Source organism: Pezoporus flaviventris, unplaced genomic scaffold (assembly GCF_033815535.1).
Source record: "Pezoporus flaviventris isolate CSIRO_AGI_PZ_B2104156 unplaced genomic scaffold, CSIRO_AGI_Pfla_v1 ptg000031l, whole genome shotgun sequence".
In the NCBI taxonomy this organism is placed as follows: Eukaryota; Metazoa; Chordata; class Aves; order Psittaciformes; family Psittacidae; genus Pezoporus; species Pezoporus flaviventris.
In genome coordinates this window covers 50080516-50099902 of record NW_026892579.1, presented here as the reverse complement: position 1 = coordinate 50099902, position 19387 = coordinate 50080516, and the positions used below count along the sequence as shown (strand labels likewise).

Genomic DNA, 19387 nt, shown 5'->3' with positions numbered 1-19387 from the left:
AGAGGCATCAAGTTCACCCATTTGCATGTTTATGATGGCAATGAAGGAGACCAGCTTTGAAAGGAACTGCAAAGAAACAGCAGGACACAAACAGCGTGTCTCTAACTGCTGGCCAGGGAACATGGGGTGGGCTCCAGAGTCTACCATATCAGACAGTAGAGAGTTCTGGTCCCTTATCTGAGGGAATACGTCCATTAAGACAACCAGAAAAGCTGAGATTTATGTGCTTACGGATGCTCCTTGAATGCCAATAGCCTGAGATAATCAGAGGCAAATTTAACTTGGCACACTAGAGGGCATTGGAACACAACTCTCTACAGTCCAGACAGGAAAGAAGAAACGTTTGCTGCTAAAATGAAGTTTATTTTTTGGTTCTGGAGTGGCTTGGGATTCCTCTAAAGATGTGTTTAAAAAAAAGTGTATGGAAAACGTGGTTTTTTTTCTGTTCAGTCCCTCTCTGTTCATTAGGTTGTACCATGGTGGCAGAAATTAAGCAGTTTTGTGTATTGTCACCTGTATCATAAGGTGGTAGAGGAAGAAGAGATATGACTCATATCTAAAAAGTCTGATCAAAGACTTTGATCTTGCTTAATTTATTCCTTATCAGCAGAACTGCAAAGGACATATGCCAGTTTCCATTGGAGCAGCTTCCACAGTGTCAACTAGAGCTGGAAGAGTCTGAAAAGGAATTCAGAACTGAGATCCAAGACTTGTTATCTCTACTTTATTCTGCTAGATGTGTCAGTATAAGATGGAATGAAGAAAGGAACATGCCTAATGATAGCTGTATCAGTTATTCCTGCCTTCCTTCCAGTATCCTGAGAAAAAAGAATTTTTTCCCATAGTCAGAGTACCATCACGTACAGCAGATGTCCTATTCAAGTCAGAAAGAAGGAATGGTGCTGGGTTCCCAGGAGTAATCCTCCTGCAGAAAGCAATGGGATACTTGGAGTACTGCTGTAAAAAAATCCATGTGGATTATTCTGGGCAGCCTAAATGAAGAAAAATGAGTCAGAAACTGCATCTTTCCCTTTGATGGTTGGAGCACTTAAAATTTAGAGAGTTGCTCTGTCTCCTTCTGGGCCATCAGCTTGTTGCTGGAGGGGGCATGCAGAGAGGTCACTACATTAATAATATAGATGATGGGAAAGGGGCACCTTTACCAAGTCTGCAGAAGATAAAAAACTGAAATGAGCGGCTGATAGATCAGATGAGTCTGCTGTCATTCAGAAGGACCTCAACAGGCTGGAGAAATGGGATGACAGGAATCTTACGAAGTTTGACAAAGGGAAATGCAAAGTCATCCTATCCCTCAGGAGGAACAACCCTATGCACCAGGGCATACAGGGGACATCTAACTGGAAAGAAGTGAAAAGGTCCTACACTTGTGTCAGAGCAATCCCAGGCACAGCTACAGGTTGGGCAGAGAAGAGATTCAGAGCAGCCCTGTGGAGAAGGACTTGGGGGTGCTGGTCGACGAGAAAATGAACATGAACCAGCTTCTGTGTGTCCTCGCAGCCCAGAAAGCCAACCGTATCCTGGGCTGCATCAAAACGAGTGTGACCAGCAGGTCGAAGGAGGTGATCCTGCCCCTCTACTCTGCTCTTGTGAGACCTCACCTGGAGTATTGTGTGCAGTTCTGGTGTCCTCAACATAAAAAGGACATGGAACTGTTGGAACAAGTCCAGAGAAGGGCCACGAGGATGATCAGGGGACTGGAGCACCTCCCATATGAAGACAGGCTGAGAAAGTTGGGGCTGTTCAGCCTGGAGAAGAGAAGGCTGCGTGGAGACCTCATAGCAGCCTTCTAGTATCTGAAGGGGGCCTATAGGGATGCTGAGCAGGGACTCTTCATTAGGGACTGTAGGGACAGGACAAAGGATAACAGGTTAAAACTTAAACAGGGGAAGTTTAGATTGGATATAAGGAAGAAGTTCTTTACTGTGAAGGTGGTGAGGCACTGGAATGGGTTGCCCAGGGAGGTTGTGAATGTTCCATCCCTGGCAGTGTTCAAGGCCAGGTTGGACAGAGCCTTGGGTGGCATGGTTTAGTGTGAGGTGTCCCTGCCCATGGCAGGGGGGTTGGAACTAGACAATCTTAAGGTCCTTTCCAACCCCAACTATTCTATGATTCTATGAAAACAGAGCAGGACTTTTCTCCTTGGTGCCTACTAAAAGGACAAGAGGCGGTGGGAATGAAGACGGAGCCAGGCTTTTCTTGTTTGTGCCCAGTAAAAGGACAAGAGGCATTGAGAACAAACAGAAATACAGGAAATCCCACTTAAGAAGAAACTTTTTCACTGTGAGGTTGTTCAAACACAGGAAAAGGCTGCACAGAGAGATTGTGGGGTCTGTATCCTTGGAGCTACTCAAAATCCAGCTGGACATGACTCTGACCATGTTTTGAGTGAAAGGGTGGTACTAGATGATCTCTGGAGGTACTTTCCAACTTCAGCGATTCTATGACTTCAGGGAAGTTGGAGTGATTTTAGTCAATGCTGCTCCTCTGAGCTGACAGTCCAGCCTTAATAGATGCCTTAACTCCTTTGAGTATATGTACCCATCTGTCTTAATTATCCTCATTTTTAGGTCTGCTTCCTAATTCTTTAGCAGTACCTGTACAGACTTTTCTAAACCCGTATAATATTCAGATACCAATATAAAATTAACCCCTATTGTCATTTAAGAATGATGCTAGCATATATCACCATTTACTTTTTCCACTATAAGTGCCAGTAGTTAGATTCTGATGCCTTCAATCCCTTACCCATCCTTGTGTGGCTTTCTTTACTGAGGGATTATGAATGCAGAAGTGTAAGGTGAAACAAGCATTTCTGGACATAGAGCTATCCATCCTCATGCAGCCATCTCAGATACAAGTATTTTATTCCTGTTGGCTGAAACTTTTCTGTATTCTGTGTCTGGGAATGTGGCTCCTCTTGTGCAGAAGTAGAGATGGACACACCTTTGGCATCAGCGGGAAGAGGGTAATAAACAACTCTGTAGTCCCAACATGTCTTCAACCAGCAGAGTTCTTTGTGAGGTGAATATTAGTCCATAGCCTCAGCTCATGGCCCTCTCTTAGGGCTGTAATACATGCCCTGGGTCACTGAGGCTATTACCCCATTGTGTGGGTGGCCTCCTCTATTCTGTTTCAGAGTTTTGTCAACCCTCATTGTAAAAGCAGGAAGTTCTGTGGGTTTACTCCTTTGTGCACACTGACAGACCATCCCCAACCTCTCTAGAGGGCACTGGTTGCTTAATATCATAAACAGAATTGTACTCGGTTGGATGCAAGTATCCTCTAGCCCAGTTGCTTCTTATCCAACATAGGCTATAGCAGAGGCCCTAGGGAAGAGTTTTATAAAAGCAATGCAGTAGTTCTCCAGAATGTTCTTTCCCCTTCTGCCTTTCAGACATACAGGGACGTCTGGAGGCAAAAGGCAATACTTTGGTGTTTAACAGCCTTTAATGGCCTATTAAGCTTACACAACATGAAGTAAATCAAGGCTCATAAAGGGATATAGGGTACAGGTTATTTTCTCCTCTCTCCTTCCACTTGTGGGCAGCAACATGAGAACAAATAGACAGACACAGTCCATTAATACATGGCTTTGTGGTTGGATAGCCACAGAGCAGGTCAAAAGCTTAAGGGTAAGAATCAGAGAGCATGGCAACAAAGGATGGTTGGTGTTTACTACAGGCTGCCCAATCAGTACTACTGATGAAGCCTTCTTACTCCAGCTTGCAGGAGACATCATGCTTGCAGGCTCTTGTCCTGCCTGGGGACTTCAACCATCCTGACATCTGCTGGAAAAGTAGCATGGTGAGCTATAGGCAATCCAAGAGACTCCTGGAGTGCATTGAGAATCACTTAAACCAGGCAATAGAGAGCCCTACCAGGGCAGATGTGATACTGGACCTGATGGTCATCAGTGTAAGCAAGCTAATTGGTGATGTCAAGATTAGAGGCAGCCTGTGCTGCCGTGATCATGTACTCACGGAGTTCACAGCCCTGAGGGAGATGAGACAGACAAAGGATACAGTCAGGACTCTGAATTTTAGGAAAGCCAACTTGTAGCTCCTTAAGGAGTTAGTCAAGAGGACCCCCTGGGAAACTGCCCTCAGGGACAAGGGAGCAGAACAGAGCTGGCAGGTCTTTAAGGATGCTTTCCAGAAAGCACAAGAGCTCACAATCCCCAGGTGTGAGAAATGGGGTAGGGAATGCCAGCTGGCATGGCTGAGTTAAGACCTACTGGTCAAACTAAAGGGAGAGAAGGAAATGCACAGGCAGTGGAAACACGGACATTGTCCTGGACACTGCCTAGTTGTGCAGAGGTGGGATCAGGAATGCCAGGGTGTAGCTGGAGCTGAACTTGTCAAGAGAAGCAAAGAATATCAAGGGCTTCTACAGGTATGTCAACCAGAAGAGGAAGGTCAAAGAAAGTGTACCTCCCCTGATGTGCAAGACTGGAAAACTGGTAACAATGGATAAAGAGAAGGCTGAGGTATTCAGCAACATTTTTGCCTCAGTCTTCACTGGCAGGCTCTTTCCCTACACCTCTCAAGTGGATGAACTGCAGGGCAAGGACTGGGGAAGCAAAGTCCCTCTCACTGTAAGTGGAGATCAAGTTTGTGACCATTTGAGGAACCTGAACATACATAGATCTATGGGACCTGATGAGATGCATCCCAGCACCCTGAGGGAATTGGCTGATGTAGTTGCCAAGCCACTCTCCATGGTGTTTGAGAAGTCATGGCAGTCAGGTGAGGTCTCTGGTGACTGGAAAAAGAGCAATATCACTCCCATTTTAAAAAGGTAGAAAGGAAGACCCTGGGAGCTATGGACCTGTCAGCCTCACCTCTGTGAATGGGAAGATCATGGAACAGATCTTTCTAGGAGCTATGCTAAGGCACATGGAGGACAGGGACGTGATTTGAGACAACCAGCACAGCTTCGCTAAGGACAAATCTTGCCAGACCAACCTAGTGGCCTACTATGGTGGAGTTACTACATTACTGGGCAAAGGAAGTGCTATTGATGTTGTCTGTCTGGACTTCTGTAAAGCCTTCAACACAACATCCTTCTGTATAAATTGTAGAGGTATGGATTTAATGGATGGACTGTTTGGTGGGTGAGGAACTGGCTGGATGTCACATGGAGAGGGTTCAAGTTGCAATATCTCCATCCTTTCCTGCTCATAGCTGAAGGGCATCTTCCCCAAGAAGTTCCCTTTGTATTTCCCTTAGGTTGTGCATAAATAATAGCGCCACTTAAATTTTCGGTTTTCTAACTTAAAAAAACATAATTTCCATTATATTTATTATATGTCTTGTGGAATTTAGATCAAATGTCCACCAACCTCCTTCTAATTATTTACTAATTATAGGTGAAATAATGAACTTTGAAAATGTGGATCTGTTTATGGTATTAGTATCTTCTCTTTTATACAGCAGTAACTGACATAGATTCTTAGGTCATACTTCTAACCTTTGTTTGCTGAGAACTCCATTTGGACATTGAATTCCTTTTCAGCAGGGCTTCTTGTATCTATTTGTTAAAAAAAATATGATCAATTGGTAAATGCAGAATTATGTTTGAATTCCAACAGTATTTTCATGCAATATAAAAAATAATTTGAATTCTTACCTTCTTGTCCCAGAGAGTCCCAAACACCAAAATGAATAATCCCTAGGAGACAGACAGTTGCATGCAGTTTGATCATACCTTTTAATTGCAGTTTCTCATAATTATTTCAGACATTTTCCATGCTGACTATTTAAACTTTGAACTCTTTGATAGAGGACATTTTTCTAACTGCATCTCACATAATGGAGTGTTAATGTGGTAGGAGTTTTCCTGGTCTGGCCTATTTAAACAGGGTGTATATCTCTTCTGTAGAAGTGGCACAGATAGTTTCCTGGCACTAAACACATTTAGAAGAAGGCACCACTGTGTATGGAAGACATGCCCTGCCTATGCTTCCCAGATAAGCTAGCAGCTTGGACTTGAAGTATACAATTTTTATGCTGTTCTTTAGAGACGGAGTAGACATAACTACTGTGTCCTTAAAAGAAATCCCATTGTATTGGGATCCTACTGACCCCCTAAATATGTTGTTGTAAAAATCATACTGACTGAAAATGCTCAGTCACTTGTATTCTTTTTAATATTAGTACCATTCATCTGTTCTTGGTGACTTTCATGTTCTTTATACTAATTTCTTGAGCACACAAGAGCTTAATATGATGCCTCCAGATGCACTAAATGAAACCAAACAGCTGAAGCTTGCCCACCTGAACATAACAGGGCTATTTTCCTGATCTTCAGGAATGAAATTCTTCCCAAAGGTACTGGCAAAGTTGTAAGTTATCTTTACATCAGCTTTATCTATAAGGCACACCTGTTAAGGCAGCTGGGAATATGAAATGCTGCTGAATTCCTGGAATGGGTTTTCCAAAGAGCCCTTTGGGAATAAGGATGTGTAAGGTAAACCTGATCTCTCTCAAACTGTTTTTATTCCTCTCCAAACACAGCACTACAATAATGTCACTACATGTTAAATGGTCATACAGTAAACAAAACCATATGTATGTGCAACTCACCTGCAAAGCATTGAGAAGAGCAAAGAGGATATGGAAGATTCGATGACTATTTTTGATGATGGTGGCAAGACCAAATCCCCAGGTAAGGCCTAATAAGGGTGTCAAGATAGCCACACTTTTGCCAATTTGAAACAAAGAGTTCCTCTCCTGCCTGTTTGACCTATCCCCAATAGTTGGCCTCAGTATTTTTATTATAACAACTGCAGTGATGAACAAATTCATAGCCACAATGATCAGGGCAGGTATGACGAAGGCCAAGAGAGCTTTGCTGTCCTTCCAGTTGAGCCAGCAGACATCCTTTCTGGTGTAATTGTTCCTTGGCAGTGTGACAGCAATGGTGATGGCTGCAATGGCAAAGGGGCATCCATATCCCAAACAGAATGCCACTGCTTTCTGGGAGGACTTGCTTGTGTTATGCAAGATGAAGACCAGTCTGTAGAAAAGAATGAGGCCCAGGCTGAGCATCCAGAAAAAGACACACAGGTAGAATAAATGGATGAAGAAGGTGGCCACTAAACAGATACCTCTGCTCATCTGTTGGTTTTGGTCATTGATGGAGGCAGTGACAATGAACCAAATATCAGCAATCAGAAGTGATGTAGCTATGTTGAGTATACAGACATGGCGCATATAGGAGGTTGTGTTGTTTGTCACGTATTTCCAGACTAAGGATTCAATTATAATGCAGACCACCAAACTCAAGATTGAAATAGCCAGGCCAATGTAGGTAATGTAATCTTCAAAGATTAACTGGTAGGATTTATCAGGTGACATGAGAATGGAGAATGATGTCAAGTGATTGCAGGAGCAAATGACATAATCTTCTACCTCTGTGGGGGTGCAACCATTAGTATCCCAGCCCCCTCCAGCTTTGTTGAGTGTGAAGTTCCAAAAGACACACTGGGGCATCTTTAGAGACAAGTGTTTCTTTGCAAAGGTCATATTAATGTCGAACTTCTGGCTTCTGTTGCTGCTCACTGTTGTTGATAGCAGTAAACCGTTCAGATATTCAGACTCATTCTGGAGCAAAATATGTCCAAGTTTTGAGTACATCACACTGACAATGGTTGAATTTTGGGTTAGAGTCTGAATCTCAGTTTCATCAATGAGCACATTAACTGTGAGGTTTTCTGTACTGCGGAAGTTCTTATTATAATCCATGTTGCTGTTTTTTGTGACAACTATGCCTTGTAGCTGAAGGCTGTTTGCAGAGACAGGAGGAATGGTATTATTAACTGGTTGAAGACGCAGGGAAAAATTTTCTACTGATTGAAGTAACAAAGAACTTTTGAGTATCTCCTCTTTATTCAGGTCTTCCCAAACTTTAGCTGTGGCATCAGCAACAATGAAGTCCACTGTGGAGAGGAAATTCTAGAACAACAAAAGAATAATGTTGTTACTGAAATCCCATACAAATCACTGTTGTTTCTGATGGTGATTTCTGTGTGGTCCTAGAACTGGCTTTTGAAAAAGCCCAGCATTTTTGTATGTTGCTCAATCCATGAGGAACCTACACTTGTTAACCCTCTGAATGCTCTATTTTCAAGTTAAAGTTTCCAGAAATGGAGTTGTGTGGTGCTTTTTTTTTATATATATATATATTACTTGGTATTTGTCTTCTCCATCCTTCTTTTCCTTCTTTCTCAGGGTTTGTGCTATCTTTAATTTGTCACTTTCTATCATGTAGGGTTCTCCAGCTACAAAACATCATCTCTTTGCTCAGAAGAGCAGTGCTTTTCCTCTGTACCTCACAATCAATGTTTTAAAGTATTTCTAAGATTTGCTTTGCTAATCATTTATTGTAAGATCTAATTGATTTTCCTTGCTTGATCATGGTTCCTGGAATTCACTCTCCCTAACTGTATTTCAAACTTTTTTTTCTATTTCTTCTTCTACACATAGAATCATAGAATTATGGAATGGTTTTGACATTTTAAGACCAATCCAATCTCCTTTCTATGAGCAGGGAAATATACCTTGACCTTGAATATTTCTAATGATGTGGCATCCACAGCTTCTCTGGGAAACGTCTTCCTATGTCTCACCACCCTCATTGTAAAATATTTCTTCCTTATATCCAAACTAAATCTCCCCTCTTTTAGTTTAAAACCATTGCCCCTTGTCCTGTCGTTACAGGCCCTGGCAAAAAGTCTTTCTCTGTCTTTCCCATAAATACCCTTTAAGCACTTGAAGACTACTACAGTGTCTCCCCAGAGCTTTCTCTCCTCCAGGCTGAACAACCCCAACTCTCTCAGCCTTTCTTCGTAGGGGAGTTGTTCCAGCCCTCTGATGATTTTTGAGGCCCTCCTCTGGACCTGCTGTAAGAGGTCCATGTCTATCTTATACTGGGAACTCCAGAGCTGTACATAGTACTCCTGGTGGCTGTCACTAGAGCAAAATAGAGGGGGAGAATCTCATCCTTCAACCTGCTGGCCATGCCTCTTGTTATGTAATCCAGAATACAGTTGGTTTTCTGAGCTGCAAGTGCACATTGTGTACCCATGTCCAATTTCTAGTTGCTAAGCATGTCACATCATCTCTTTCATGCACAGGCTTCTTGTCTTCATCATTCGGACCTTTTATAAAATCTTCTGTATCTTTGCTGTCATTTCATATTTGCTCTCTTTAATACTTTTGTGTTCCTGACCCTAAGTAACTGTAGAAATTCTCCAGGGAGAACGTCATCCCCTGTGACAAAAGGGGCCAAAGGGCTTTGTAAGAATAGGTAAGACTTAAAATAAAACCTTACTTGAATAGTGAGCTCCTCTGCATCTGCTGGGATAGAGGAGATCATATCCAGGATGGTAACAATTGCGCCTAGGTTTGCAGGAGAATTGTTTATTATGTTTTGCTCCTTTCCTGTGTTTTCCTTAAGCTCCGCAAGGTAGTTAGGTAGGTTTGCTTTTGCCTCAGGACTGTTGACCAAGGACTGGAATAGAAGATAACAAACAGCGCACCACATGTTTGCAGTTTGCCTAGAGCTTGATCTTCCTACATAATGGCTATCCCTACACTAGTAAAATAAACAGAGCCAGGGTCATTCTAGACATGCTGTTAATGTTCAACTCTCTGACCCTTCAGAACACAGCATCCTAACTTGTTCTGGGTTAATATCTAGGGTATTATGAAGAGTGGTGTCTTCATGACAGAGAATAGTCTCTTGTCTGTGCTAACTCAAAGACTCCTGGAAATAAATTCCCCTCCAGTAATACTGGGGGAAAAAATAGTTTGCTTGGGCCAAAGCATATGAGGGAGCAAAATCTAGCAAGTGACAAAAATATATAACCCAGTAGCTGTACCTCTGCCTGGGACCTTGCTGTGCCTAATTTACCAAGATAAACATAGGAAGTATTTGGTGGAAGAAAGACAATTGTTCTTATCTAACCTCACTAAGGGAAAGGTCACTCTGGATGGTTTGTACAAGCAAACACCGCGATGATAGGATACCTAGGCTGCAAATCAAGGCCCAGCACTTATCTGTGAAGCATAGTGGCTGAGGGGAAATGCTAAACAGGGCCTGGGTCTGAAGTTGGGCAGTGGCCCAACTGCATCATTGTTAGTGTACTCTGTAGCATGCTTTGGGTTTGTGGCAACAGCATTCCCACCTGAGCATGGTTCAAGGGACACTGCAGGCCAGTGACACTATGAATAAGCTCACCTTGCCAGGGGAAGCGGGTGTTCATGTCTATGGACATTAGCCATGCAATGCCATGTGCCCTCTAGGCCAGAAAAGGGGACTTAGCCTCACTGACTTGCGCAGATATAGGTACCATTCTTTATATCTTTTAGAACATAGTTTTAATTATTTGATTTTTTAATGCTTCATATATTTTATATTATTATATTATTTTATATATGTTAAGCAAAAAAAAAAACCCAACAAAAGTATTTGCTCTCTTCCACTCCCACACCCCAGCCTCTAGAAAACTCATAAATGTTACCTCAGCACTACTCAGCAGGTTGCTTATTGGTACAGATAAGCAGTCATTCCTTTCAAGCTTCCAGGACTTGCCAGAGCACTTGTAACTTTTACTGCCTCGAATAAAACCATATGGATTATCCAACTCACAGCATGGCTTTATTAATGTGTCTCCTTCTATTCCAATCCCAAAGCTGTCTGAGCAGGAAACTTCCTTATCTGTATTGAGAAAAGACATGGAGGTGGAAAACTAAGAAGCAGGGAGATGAATAATTTACACCCATCAAAACTGTGACATCCTGAAGTTCAAAAGTCTTTAAATTAGTGAGGATTTCAGCTTGCTTTCTTCATTGATTATTACTTTTCAGGGTCTATGTCTTGCATTTCCCAATTTCTTGGAATCATGAAATTGAAAATGAAATTTAATAAAGCTCCTTGGTTTTGAGTACTGATTTAAACCAACAAACCAATACCCAAAGTTTTAGGATTTGTCTGTTACATTACAGGGCTAGATAGAGGTGGAGTGGGATTATATTGACTGCTATGTGAACAGTAACTCACACAAAGTTTATTCTGCTTGTCTCTGTGCTGCTGCAGCACTAATAGGAAATTCATTAAGACTTTGAATGTGAGATCTCAACAGCTTTTGATGAACAGTGAGTCCTGCTCATTGGTTTCATTTGGTTTGTAATATCAGTAAGTATCTGCTGCTTAAAATAAATAAAGTGCCTGCAGTGAAATCTGGCCAGATGCACTGATTCAAATTAGGCACCACTACTGTGGAAAACACAAAAATTTCTACATTATGGGGATGTCCAACATTTCTTTCTTTCCAGTTTAGAATAGAAATGTAAATATTCAAACTCTGGTCAGAACTAAACATTGAAACTGGATTTAGCAAAGTTGAATTTTAATTATCCATGTGTTTAAAGTGGTATGCTCTCCCACAGGAGGACCTCCTGAACTAGGTGACTTCTTCCTGAGGCACCACAGTCTTTTGTCTTTGTTAAATTGTTGGAGCAAGCTGGGAGCTGCTTGACCACATTTCAAAACAGGAGATGAAGCTTGGTGATGCACACTACACCATATAGAAGTGGGAACAGGAGATCTATAACTAGAACTACAACTGTAACTATAACTACAACTACAACTATACGGATATAACTAACTATATGGATATAGATATGGATATAGATGTGTAGATACAAGAACTATAACTGCTTGGGAACATACTGGGGCCACTGTCAAATACAGTGAAGACAAAACATGTTGTCTATTTTTCTTTTTTTTTAAATTACAGCAAAATTGGTATTTTCTTCTGTATTTCAAAATTTCTCATCAAATAAGGAGACAAAAAGTCTTGGCTAACAAATCCTGCTCCTGTTAGGGGTCACCAGTGATAAATCTGTGGCATCTGATTTAACAAAGTTATTGGGATTTCCTATTTAAAAGCTTTAAATAGTAACATTTTTTTCTTACCAGCTATCAGGTGCAGTCTTATACTTTCACTGTTGACTTCCTGTCCAATGCGGTTAATAAACTTGCAATGTGCTCTGAGCTCTTTCGTCATGCTGCATTCTGTTTCTGTGTAATTGCACATGTAGCAAAACAAATTTCCCTTTTTCTTTTTCTCTGTATGGAAGGATTAAGATAAGTTAATGCAGATTTGGGGTCAATCAGCTAGCAGACAGAAGAAAGCTTCAGCAAAACTTTCTTTTCGGTGGGTCCTAGAGAAAAAAAAAACCTTCCTTTGTGGAAAATCTTCCTTTCTGCACACTGATCTCTGTCTCTTACTTCCCATGTAATCTGGCAGCTGTTGCATGATCAGTACCTTTTCAAATCCTGCCCAAACCCTCCTTTACTGTTCAGGAACCAGAGTTTGCTTTAGAAACTCTTTTGGAGAAGTTCTTCCTGCTTCTGCTTCTACCCCAGGTGTTTCATTTAGGCTAGGATACTTTTTTGCTGCTTTCATCTGGTTCTTTGTAACTCAGGATCTGAGCCACACTTCGATTGCTTTTCACTGTGCCTGTGCCTGAGGGTCAATGAGTGCAGTATCTTCCAAGATCTCAGCATTTTTCTTAGCAACCAAGGGATCCCTCAGTCTCCACTTGCTTTACAGTTCAGCCTGGGCTAGTCTTCTGGGTTAGTTTAGGCAGGCCTTTGGTTTTGTTTTCAAGCTGTTTTGTAACCCACTTAAAAGCTTCTAGTCTATAAAAATGTGCCAGGGAAGCTGTAGAACTGCCCTAAATTTGAAGACATAGAAACCTAGGCTTTTGTGCTGTTAAAGATCTGTTACCTGTATCCTTGAAGAAAACAAAACAGTTCTTTGAATTGCATTCTTAATGAGTTATTCTACATTTTTCGTTAATTAGTAGATCTTTTCAAGTAATGTTTCCATGATAGTCAAAAAAAGTGGCAGTGTGGAAGATAAAAGCAAATAAATGCAGTTCAGCAATTTCTAATCTGAACAGTGGTGAGGATGCTCACTTCTCACTGCCTGGTAAGGCAGACCAAACATCGAATTTACCTATTTAGTATTTATCACTACAGCAATGACTTCATTTGCTCTTCTGTTAATCTCAGCCATGCTTCACAGCCGTGGTAACCTAACCACTCTAAGGAGTACTTATGAGTTGTCAGAATAACAGTAAGATTGAATTGGTTACAAAGACCTAACTGAAAACAAAAAGCCAAGGGACTGGGTTGTGACACGTAATGCAACTAATGATTCTGCAAGTTTATGATTCCTTACCAACTTGAAGTTCATTTTGTTGAACCACAAATGTAACAGTGTAATCTTCCTTGGTGTTAGCACTTATGCAGCACTCGAGGGCTTGTTGTGTTTTGCACCTCATAGGTGTTGCAATGGGGTCTATCAGGATGTTCTGCTTCAGAGGCAAGGAAATAACCTCAATTGTCACATTGGCAGAACTCTCTGCATGCTTCTGGGACAGTGTGCAGATGTAGGTGCCTGAAAGGAGTGACACAAAAAACATATCTCAGTCAGTGGAATTGCTTCTCAGTTTTTGCATGGTCCTGAGCCCTAAACTGATCAAGTACAGTGCTGTTGGCAGCATCATGTTTTACTGTCCTCCAGCAGTTTTAAATCCTGCTTTAATTTACTGTGGCCAGACTACACAGTGATTTGCAGGGCTAAGGCTGCTATAAATGATACAGAGATTTCATTGCCTTTGTAGCCAATATAAACTGTGTTCACTCACCTCTCCAGTCCTGTGTGGCAGTCTTCACTGTGAGCACAGATGTAGCTGGAAATTTGCTGGTTTTGATGCATGCATCACAGTCTACTATTTTCGTGTCATTTCCAGACTGGATTTTCCAGCTGATACTCTCATAATTGCTCACATCACTTTCACATGTTAGATTGAATGCATATCCTTCTGAAACTGCTGAGCTTACGCTTGAAGATATTGTTACATGGGCTAAGACAACACAAGACAGACATCACATTACTGAGAGTCACTTGCTATAATAAAATCCTTGCAAATGATATGTCCCAAAGAGACCACTTATGCATTATAGTGCTGGTGGTCTGTTACATGCTACCTGACTCTTACCTGTCCGGAAATATGTCACTCTGATGTTTTCCCGGCGCCTGGCACCATATCCAGTCTGTAGCTCACATGTATATGTAGTCACTGTACCTGATTTTTCAGGTGGGCATAGTGACTCATTGATGTTCAGCTTGTATTCAGTGCAGTTTTCACTGAAGCTGGAGACTCCTAAAGAGAAATAAACATTCCTTGACGGGTTGTGGATATCAAAAAATACCCGGGCTTTGGAAACCACAAGCAATCAGTCCAGCTAAGGAAAGCCTCATGGCTTTATATGATGGCATGGCACTTTTAACACATCATTGCTGAAGTTTGTTCACATTTTTTACTCGCTTTTTCACAGTGGTATTCCAAAGGTCTAATTGTCTGCACAGCGCTGGGCACCTACTGCCCTAATCAGTCTAAAAGCATCAACATTACTTGGCTAGCTCAGGATAAGCCAAAATTAAGAATATTCTGGTTTGGCCTAACCTCATTATCTGAGATATTTAAGATGAGTATCTCTTTGCAATACATTTACTTGGTGCTTTATTAACTCTTTATATTTACATTATGAGCAAACCCTTGTGGAATGTTACTGGCATGTGATAAATCACAGCTACAGGTGGAGAGGGAAACTGTGCACTCAGTATTAAGCTATGCTGCAGCTGGTTTAAAGTGTACCACCTGTCTCTCTTGGTTGCCAGATCTTGGTATATGGTATACAGAGGCTTTTCATTCCCCAAGGATGATTCTGGAGATAGCAGAAGAGATGATGCACTCATCCTTGCTCTCAAAACTAGACAATACCGAAATAAAGTTTTTGGGAAAAGTTGGTGTGATTCTTCTCCAGGCAGCTGTTTCCATCCAGGATGGCACATTTTGAAGCATTAATGTCTGCACAGTACATGGAGATGCCCAGGATCCCGCTGGCTCTGGCACAACACATATGGAGTCTGTACCATGCTGTCCATCCATCATCCTCCTGCCCCCCACCTTTGGAGCATACTCTGTATTCATCCTAGTACTTGGCTTTTGGGGTGGCCAATTAGGAGGAGATCTCTGAAGAACAAACAAACCCAGCAGGTGGAAGACAACCGTTTGTTAAACTTACCTGTAATATTGATTGCTCCGTTCACTTCCCAGTGACCAGTAAGTGATGGTAAGTGTTTGTCAATACAACAGGACAGCAGAAGACCATTTGCCTGCATTTCAGGACTGTTGCATGTAACATTGATGTCATATAAGTTCGGAGTGATGTATAGTGGAGACACTGCTATTGTTTTCGTGGCCTTGTATATCAGTGTGTTAAACTGATCACTGTTTGTGAAAGTGCACTTATAGGAACCTGTAAAACATAAGCAATATCTTAGCATTGAGAAGATGTTTTGCTGCTTTTTCCTCTACACGTAGAATCAGGAGGTGGGAGCTACTTCTATCCCTGGTTTTCACATCTCCCTGCTCTGCAGTGGCTTTGCTACTTGCTAATTAATGTGTACCCTCAAGTCATCTGCAGTATACTTTCTGCAGACTCCTGGTGCCAAATGTATCCAGGTTAGGCAGCTTCAGTGTTGATGGGTACTTGAGAAGAGACCAGCAGTCTGGGAGCGAAATACCTAAAATCTGGCTGAGTTGGTGTTTTGGGGATCTGTGCATTGCCTATAGTCCACATGGCAGCAATATGTCATAGTAAGAATATAGACTGTGCAAAAGGTTCCTACACAGAATGGGTGAGAGATAGGTGTCCAAGAGGGAGTCCAGAAGAGCTGGCACTCTAGGTGTAAGCACATACGCTGCTCAGAAGGTATTGCCAAAGAGCACGAAGTATTTATGAGCCATGTTCTCAGGCACTTGTCCTCTGGATACAGCCAGGCTTCCTTTAGAAACTGGCAATCACAGCTCCCAACTCCTTTCATACTTTAGGTATGTGGGTTCCCTTTCCCCATTGGGATAGCCAAGTGAGTAGGCCACTTACATTGGAGTGGAGACACCATGGTTCAGAGCATCCTTAGCCCAAAGAAGTTTGGGCCCGTGATTCCTACTTTGTGTATGTGTGCCCAAATACTTGGTTACAGATTCCCTTTTTTTGAATGTAAACTTTATGGTCCAAAGGACTGAGTGGGAGCTTGAGTCAAAGCTATGATAATACATGATAATTACCCTGACAACTCCTCAGCAAAAAGCCACAATTTAACGGGGTCTGATTTTCAAAAAGCCATAAACATGAACATGTAAAACTGTAACTGTGAGCTCTGATTGGTTAGGTGATGTTTGCAAAGGGGGCAAGGGCCATCGAGGACCAATTCAACCACAGCCTCAAATTAGCACACCAAGAGTGGCAAAGCCCCACAGCTGTGTAGTCACTGTTGTCTCCTGTGATACGGCAGTGAAGCCTGCACTGAGAATACCCAAGCCTGTATAATCATTTCAGTCGTTTCACATCTTTCTGGCAATGTCAGTCCAGTCAGTACATAATTCATTAAAAGTAAAAAAAAGCACCCCAAAACTACAAGGGACAGACATAGCAGCTTCCAGTATCTACAGGGGGCCTGCAGGGATGCTGGAGAGGGACTCTTCATCAGGGACCACTGTGATAGGACAAGGGATAACAGGTTAAAACTTAAACAGGGGAAGTTTAAATTGAATATAAGGAAGAAATTCTTTACTGTAAGGTTGGTGAGGCACTGGAATGGGTTGCCCAGGGAAGTTGTGAATGCTCCATCCCTGGCGGTGTTCAAGGCCAGGTTGGACAGAGCCTTGGGTGACATGGCTTAGTGTGTAGCGTCCCTGCCCATGGCAGGGGGTTGGAACTGTATGATCTTAAGGTCCTTTCCAACCCTAGCTATTCTATGATTCTAGGATTCTATTTTTTACATTTCCCCTAGGAAAATGCAGTCACTGCATTCCTCTTTGCTTTTTATAGAACTAACCACACTAGAAATTTACATCTGCTGTTTTAACAATAGAAAATCATACCAGAATCCTCCATCGTAATGCTGGCAATTTTAAGAGTCGACCTTGAGTTTTTCGTTGTAACTTTTTTCTCCATTGAATACCGCATGGAGGTTGAGATGATCTGATCGAAGTGATACCAGGTCACATTCTTAGATGTTGAATTTATCTCACAAATCAGTGTTACTGTATCCCCTTCAAAAATGTCTATAGGACTCACAATGAAGTTTGTCTGATCTGGGAAGACAAAGAGTAGCATTCTACATTATTGTCATTTCAGCTCATGTCTTTCATCTTTCATATGCCTTTCATCTCGTGGGAATCCTAGGTGCTTCGCAGCTAATACACACTCAACATCAGCTGCAGGGCACTACTTCTGATAGAAGGTATGCAATTTTCCCTCAATATATTCTTCTACTATCTTTGTCAGCCAAAGATCCCAGAGAGTTTTACACAGAGGGGCAGAAATATTATCACCACCACTACTATCTAAGTAGATAAATTGGGAAAAGAAGCAACCAGGTTGAAGTAATCCTCTGAGACCAACAGACCAGTGCTCAGTGCACTGAGAATAAGCACATTTGGGCACTTGATCAGGCAACTGATTTGTAACATGCTGTCCAGCAGCAGCATGAAAAATTTCCAAGGAAGCCAGGGGGAACTTGTTCTCATGTCAACTGCAAGAGGTTTTGCTTTTGTTTGAAGATGTGGGAAGTGCTGGCAGCCTGATATGCTAAGAGCTGTCTCAGTTCTGGAGGTGAACTTGAGAGCATTCAAGCTCTCTCCCATGGACGGACTGCATGAAAGTTCAGTGGAGTATCTAGAAGGATTTGGTTTTCTGTGCAAGGTATTACATGCATGGTCATCTCATGTACCTTTGGTGGTACAGGATGAAATGGAATAGCCAGAGAAGTAAACGGTTTTTAAAGGTCCAGTAACAAATAATCAACAGTATAAGGCAGCTACATGGTTCAGGCTAGAAATACTAAAGTAAAGGTTGAAGGAAAACACTGAGAGAACTTAAACTTACTAGTTATTTCTGCTGTGTATGTCGCTGGGTTTAGCTGGTATGATGAATCTAGAAATTGTGGTGTAACTTTGTTGGCATTTGCTAGCTGTTCAAAGCTTACTGTTCCTGCTTTTACTTCGTAGTTTGCAAAAACACTTCCAGGCCTGAACAGATACAAGAACAAGAGAAGCACCAGAATTAAATATCCTTGCATATTAGTGGTTTTCTATGTTGTGTTGATCCATCTTGTGTGACTAGGAAGGCTTCACAGGGCTCTCCTTTGAAGGCTCCTGATGTGACTCAAGACTTGATCTGGAATACATGAAGGTTATGCTACAGCTCTTCCCAAAGTAAGAACACCTCTGTGTGAGATCTCCTTTGCCTACTGTTAATCTCCATTAAACTTCTCTTAGATACCTAAAATACAGCTACATTTACATATGTGTGGACATAAATAATATCTCTGTTACTCAGATCCAATGTTATAGCCAGAGTCAATGTACTAACTCATCTTCCTGATGATCTAGGAAATTATACTAGGTTTACTCACATCTATTTCCCCCTTTGGGTGGAATTCAGTCTTTCCCATAAAAGGCTTTGATCTAAATGGAGAACAGTTATGTTTCTTGGAATTTTGCACAGTAGTGAATTTTACCCACAATCCTATTTCTATGCTAATAGTTGACCTTTCCTTTGAAGCTTTTATACTGTTATTCAGCATGTATATACTGAGTCATAAGCCTGCAGATGGTAGCCTCGTGCCAGTGGCTCCTAAGCCAAGCACACGCACCAGGGTTAAAGCCCTTCCTGAATCTTCATTAATGAAGACAAGCCTTCCTCATAGGAGAAGAAAACCTCCTATCTTCAAACCCAGGCAGATGGAGCTCGTCTAGCCTTGTATGGTCTTCCATCTAAGAGAAGGACACTCTTACAAAACCTACGACCTGTGGACTTTGCTGTCACCGTCCTAGCTAGCTAGGCCATGGCAGTTAAACCTCAGGTGTAAAGGGTAGGGCCAGTTCTGCACAAGCTGTGCCTCACCTAAAAAATCCACTGCGCAGGCTGGAAGGGCTCACTCTCACTTGTCTGTATGGACAGGCGAGGGTCGAAACGGCAGGTGACAAGGTGCATGAGAAGCTGCAGATCCAACCTTGCATGCGGGCGAACCAGTGCATGGGTAGCTCGAGATTGCTCAGGAGATGACAGTCATGGTTGGACACTTCCTGATTGCCTAAGCACCCTTTTTGCCAACCAGATTTGCATATTCCGCATGCCTTTGGTCATTGTGCTTGTAGTAAGCATGGTTAAAGCCCTTCCCAAATCTTTGCTTGCGAAGCTAAGCCATCAATCA

The 19387-nt window shown here is 42.1% G+C and overlaps 1 protein-coding gene across 4 annotated transcripts in view; it reads right to left on the bottom strand.

The window, feature by feature from the left end:
- Positions 1 to 19387, bottom strand: part of ADGRF5 (adhesion G protein-coupled receptor F5) — a 48021-nt gene that overhangs the window by 3005 nt on the left and 25629 nt on the right. For 2 of the 4 annotated variants that reach the window (XM_061460961.1, XM_061460962.1), the window contains 12 exons: positions 18058 to 18200; positions 17052 to 17264; positions 15190 to 15423; positions 14100 to 14264; positions 13746 to 13964; positions 13277 to 13495; positions 12004 to 12156; positions 10547 to 10743; positions 9355 to 9534; positions 6606 to 7976; positions 5650 to 5691; positions 5491 to 5550 (listed from right to left, as the gene is read on the bottom strand). In XM_061460961.1, coding sequence (XP_061316945.1) covers positions 5491 to 5550; positions 5650 to 5691; positions 6606 to 7976; positions 9355 to 9534; positions 10547 to 10743; positions 12004 to 12156; positions 13277 to 13495; positions 13746 to 13964; positions 14100 to 14264; positions 15190 to 15423; positions 17052 to 17264; positions 18058 to 18200 — 3196 coding nt within the window. The remainder of the gene's footprint in view (positions 1 to 5490; positions 5551 to 5649; positions 5692 to 6605; positions 7977 to 9354; positions 9535 to 10546; positions 10744 to 12003; positions 12157 to 13276; positions 13496 to 13745; positions 13965 to 14099; positions 14265 to 15189; positions 15424 to 17051; positions 17265 to 18057; positions 18201 to 19387) is intronic. The other 2 variants (XM_061460964.1, XM_061460963.1) reach the window with 2 other exon arrangements.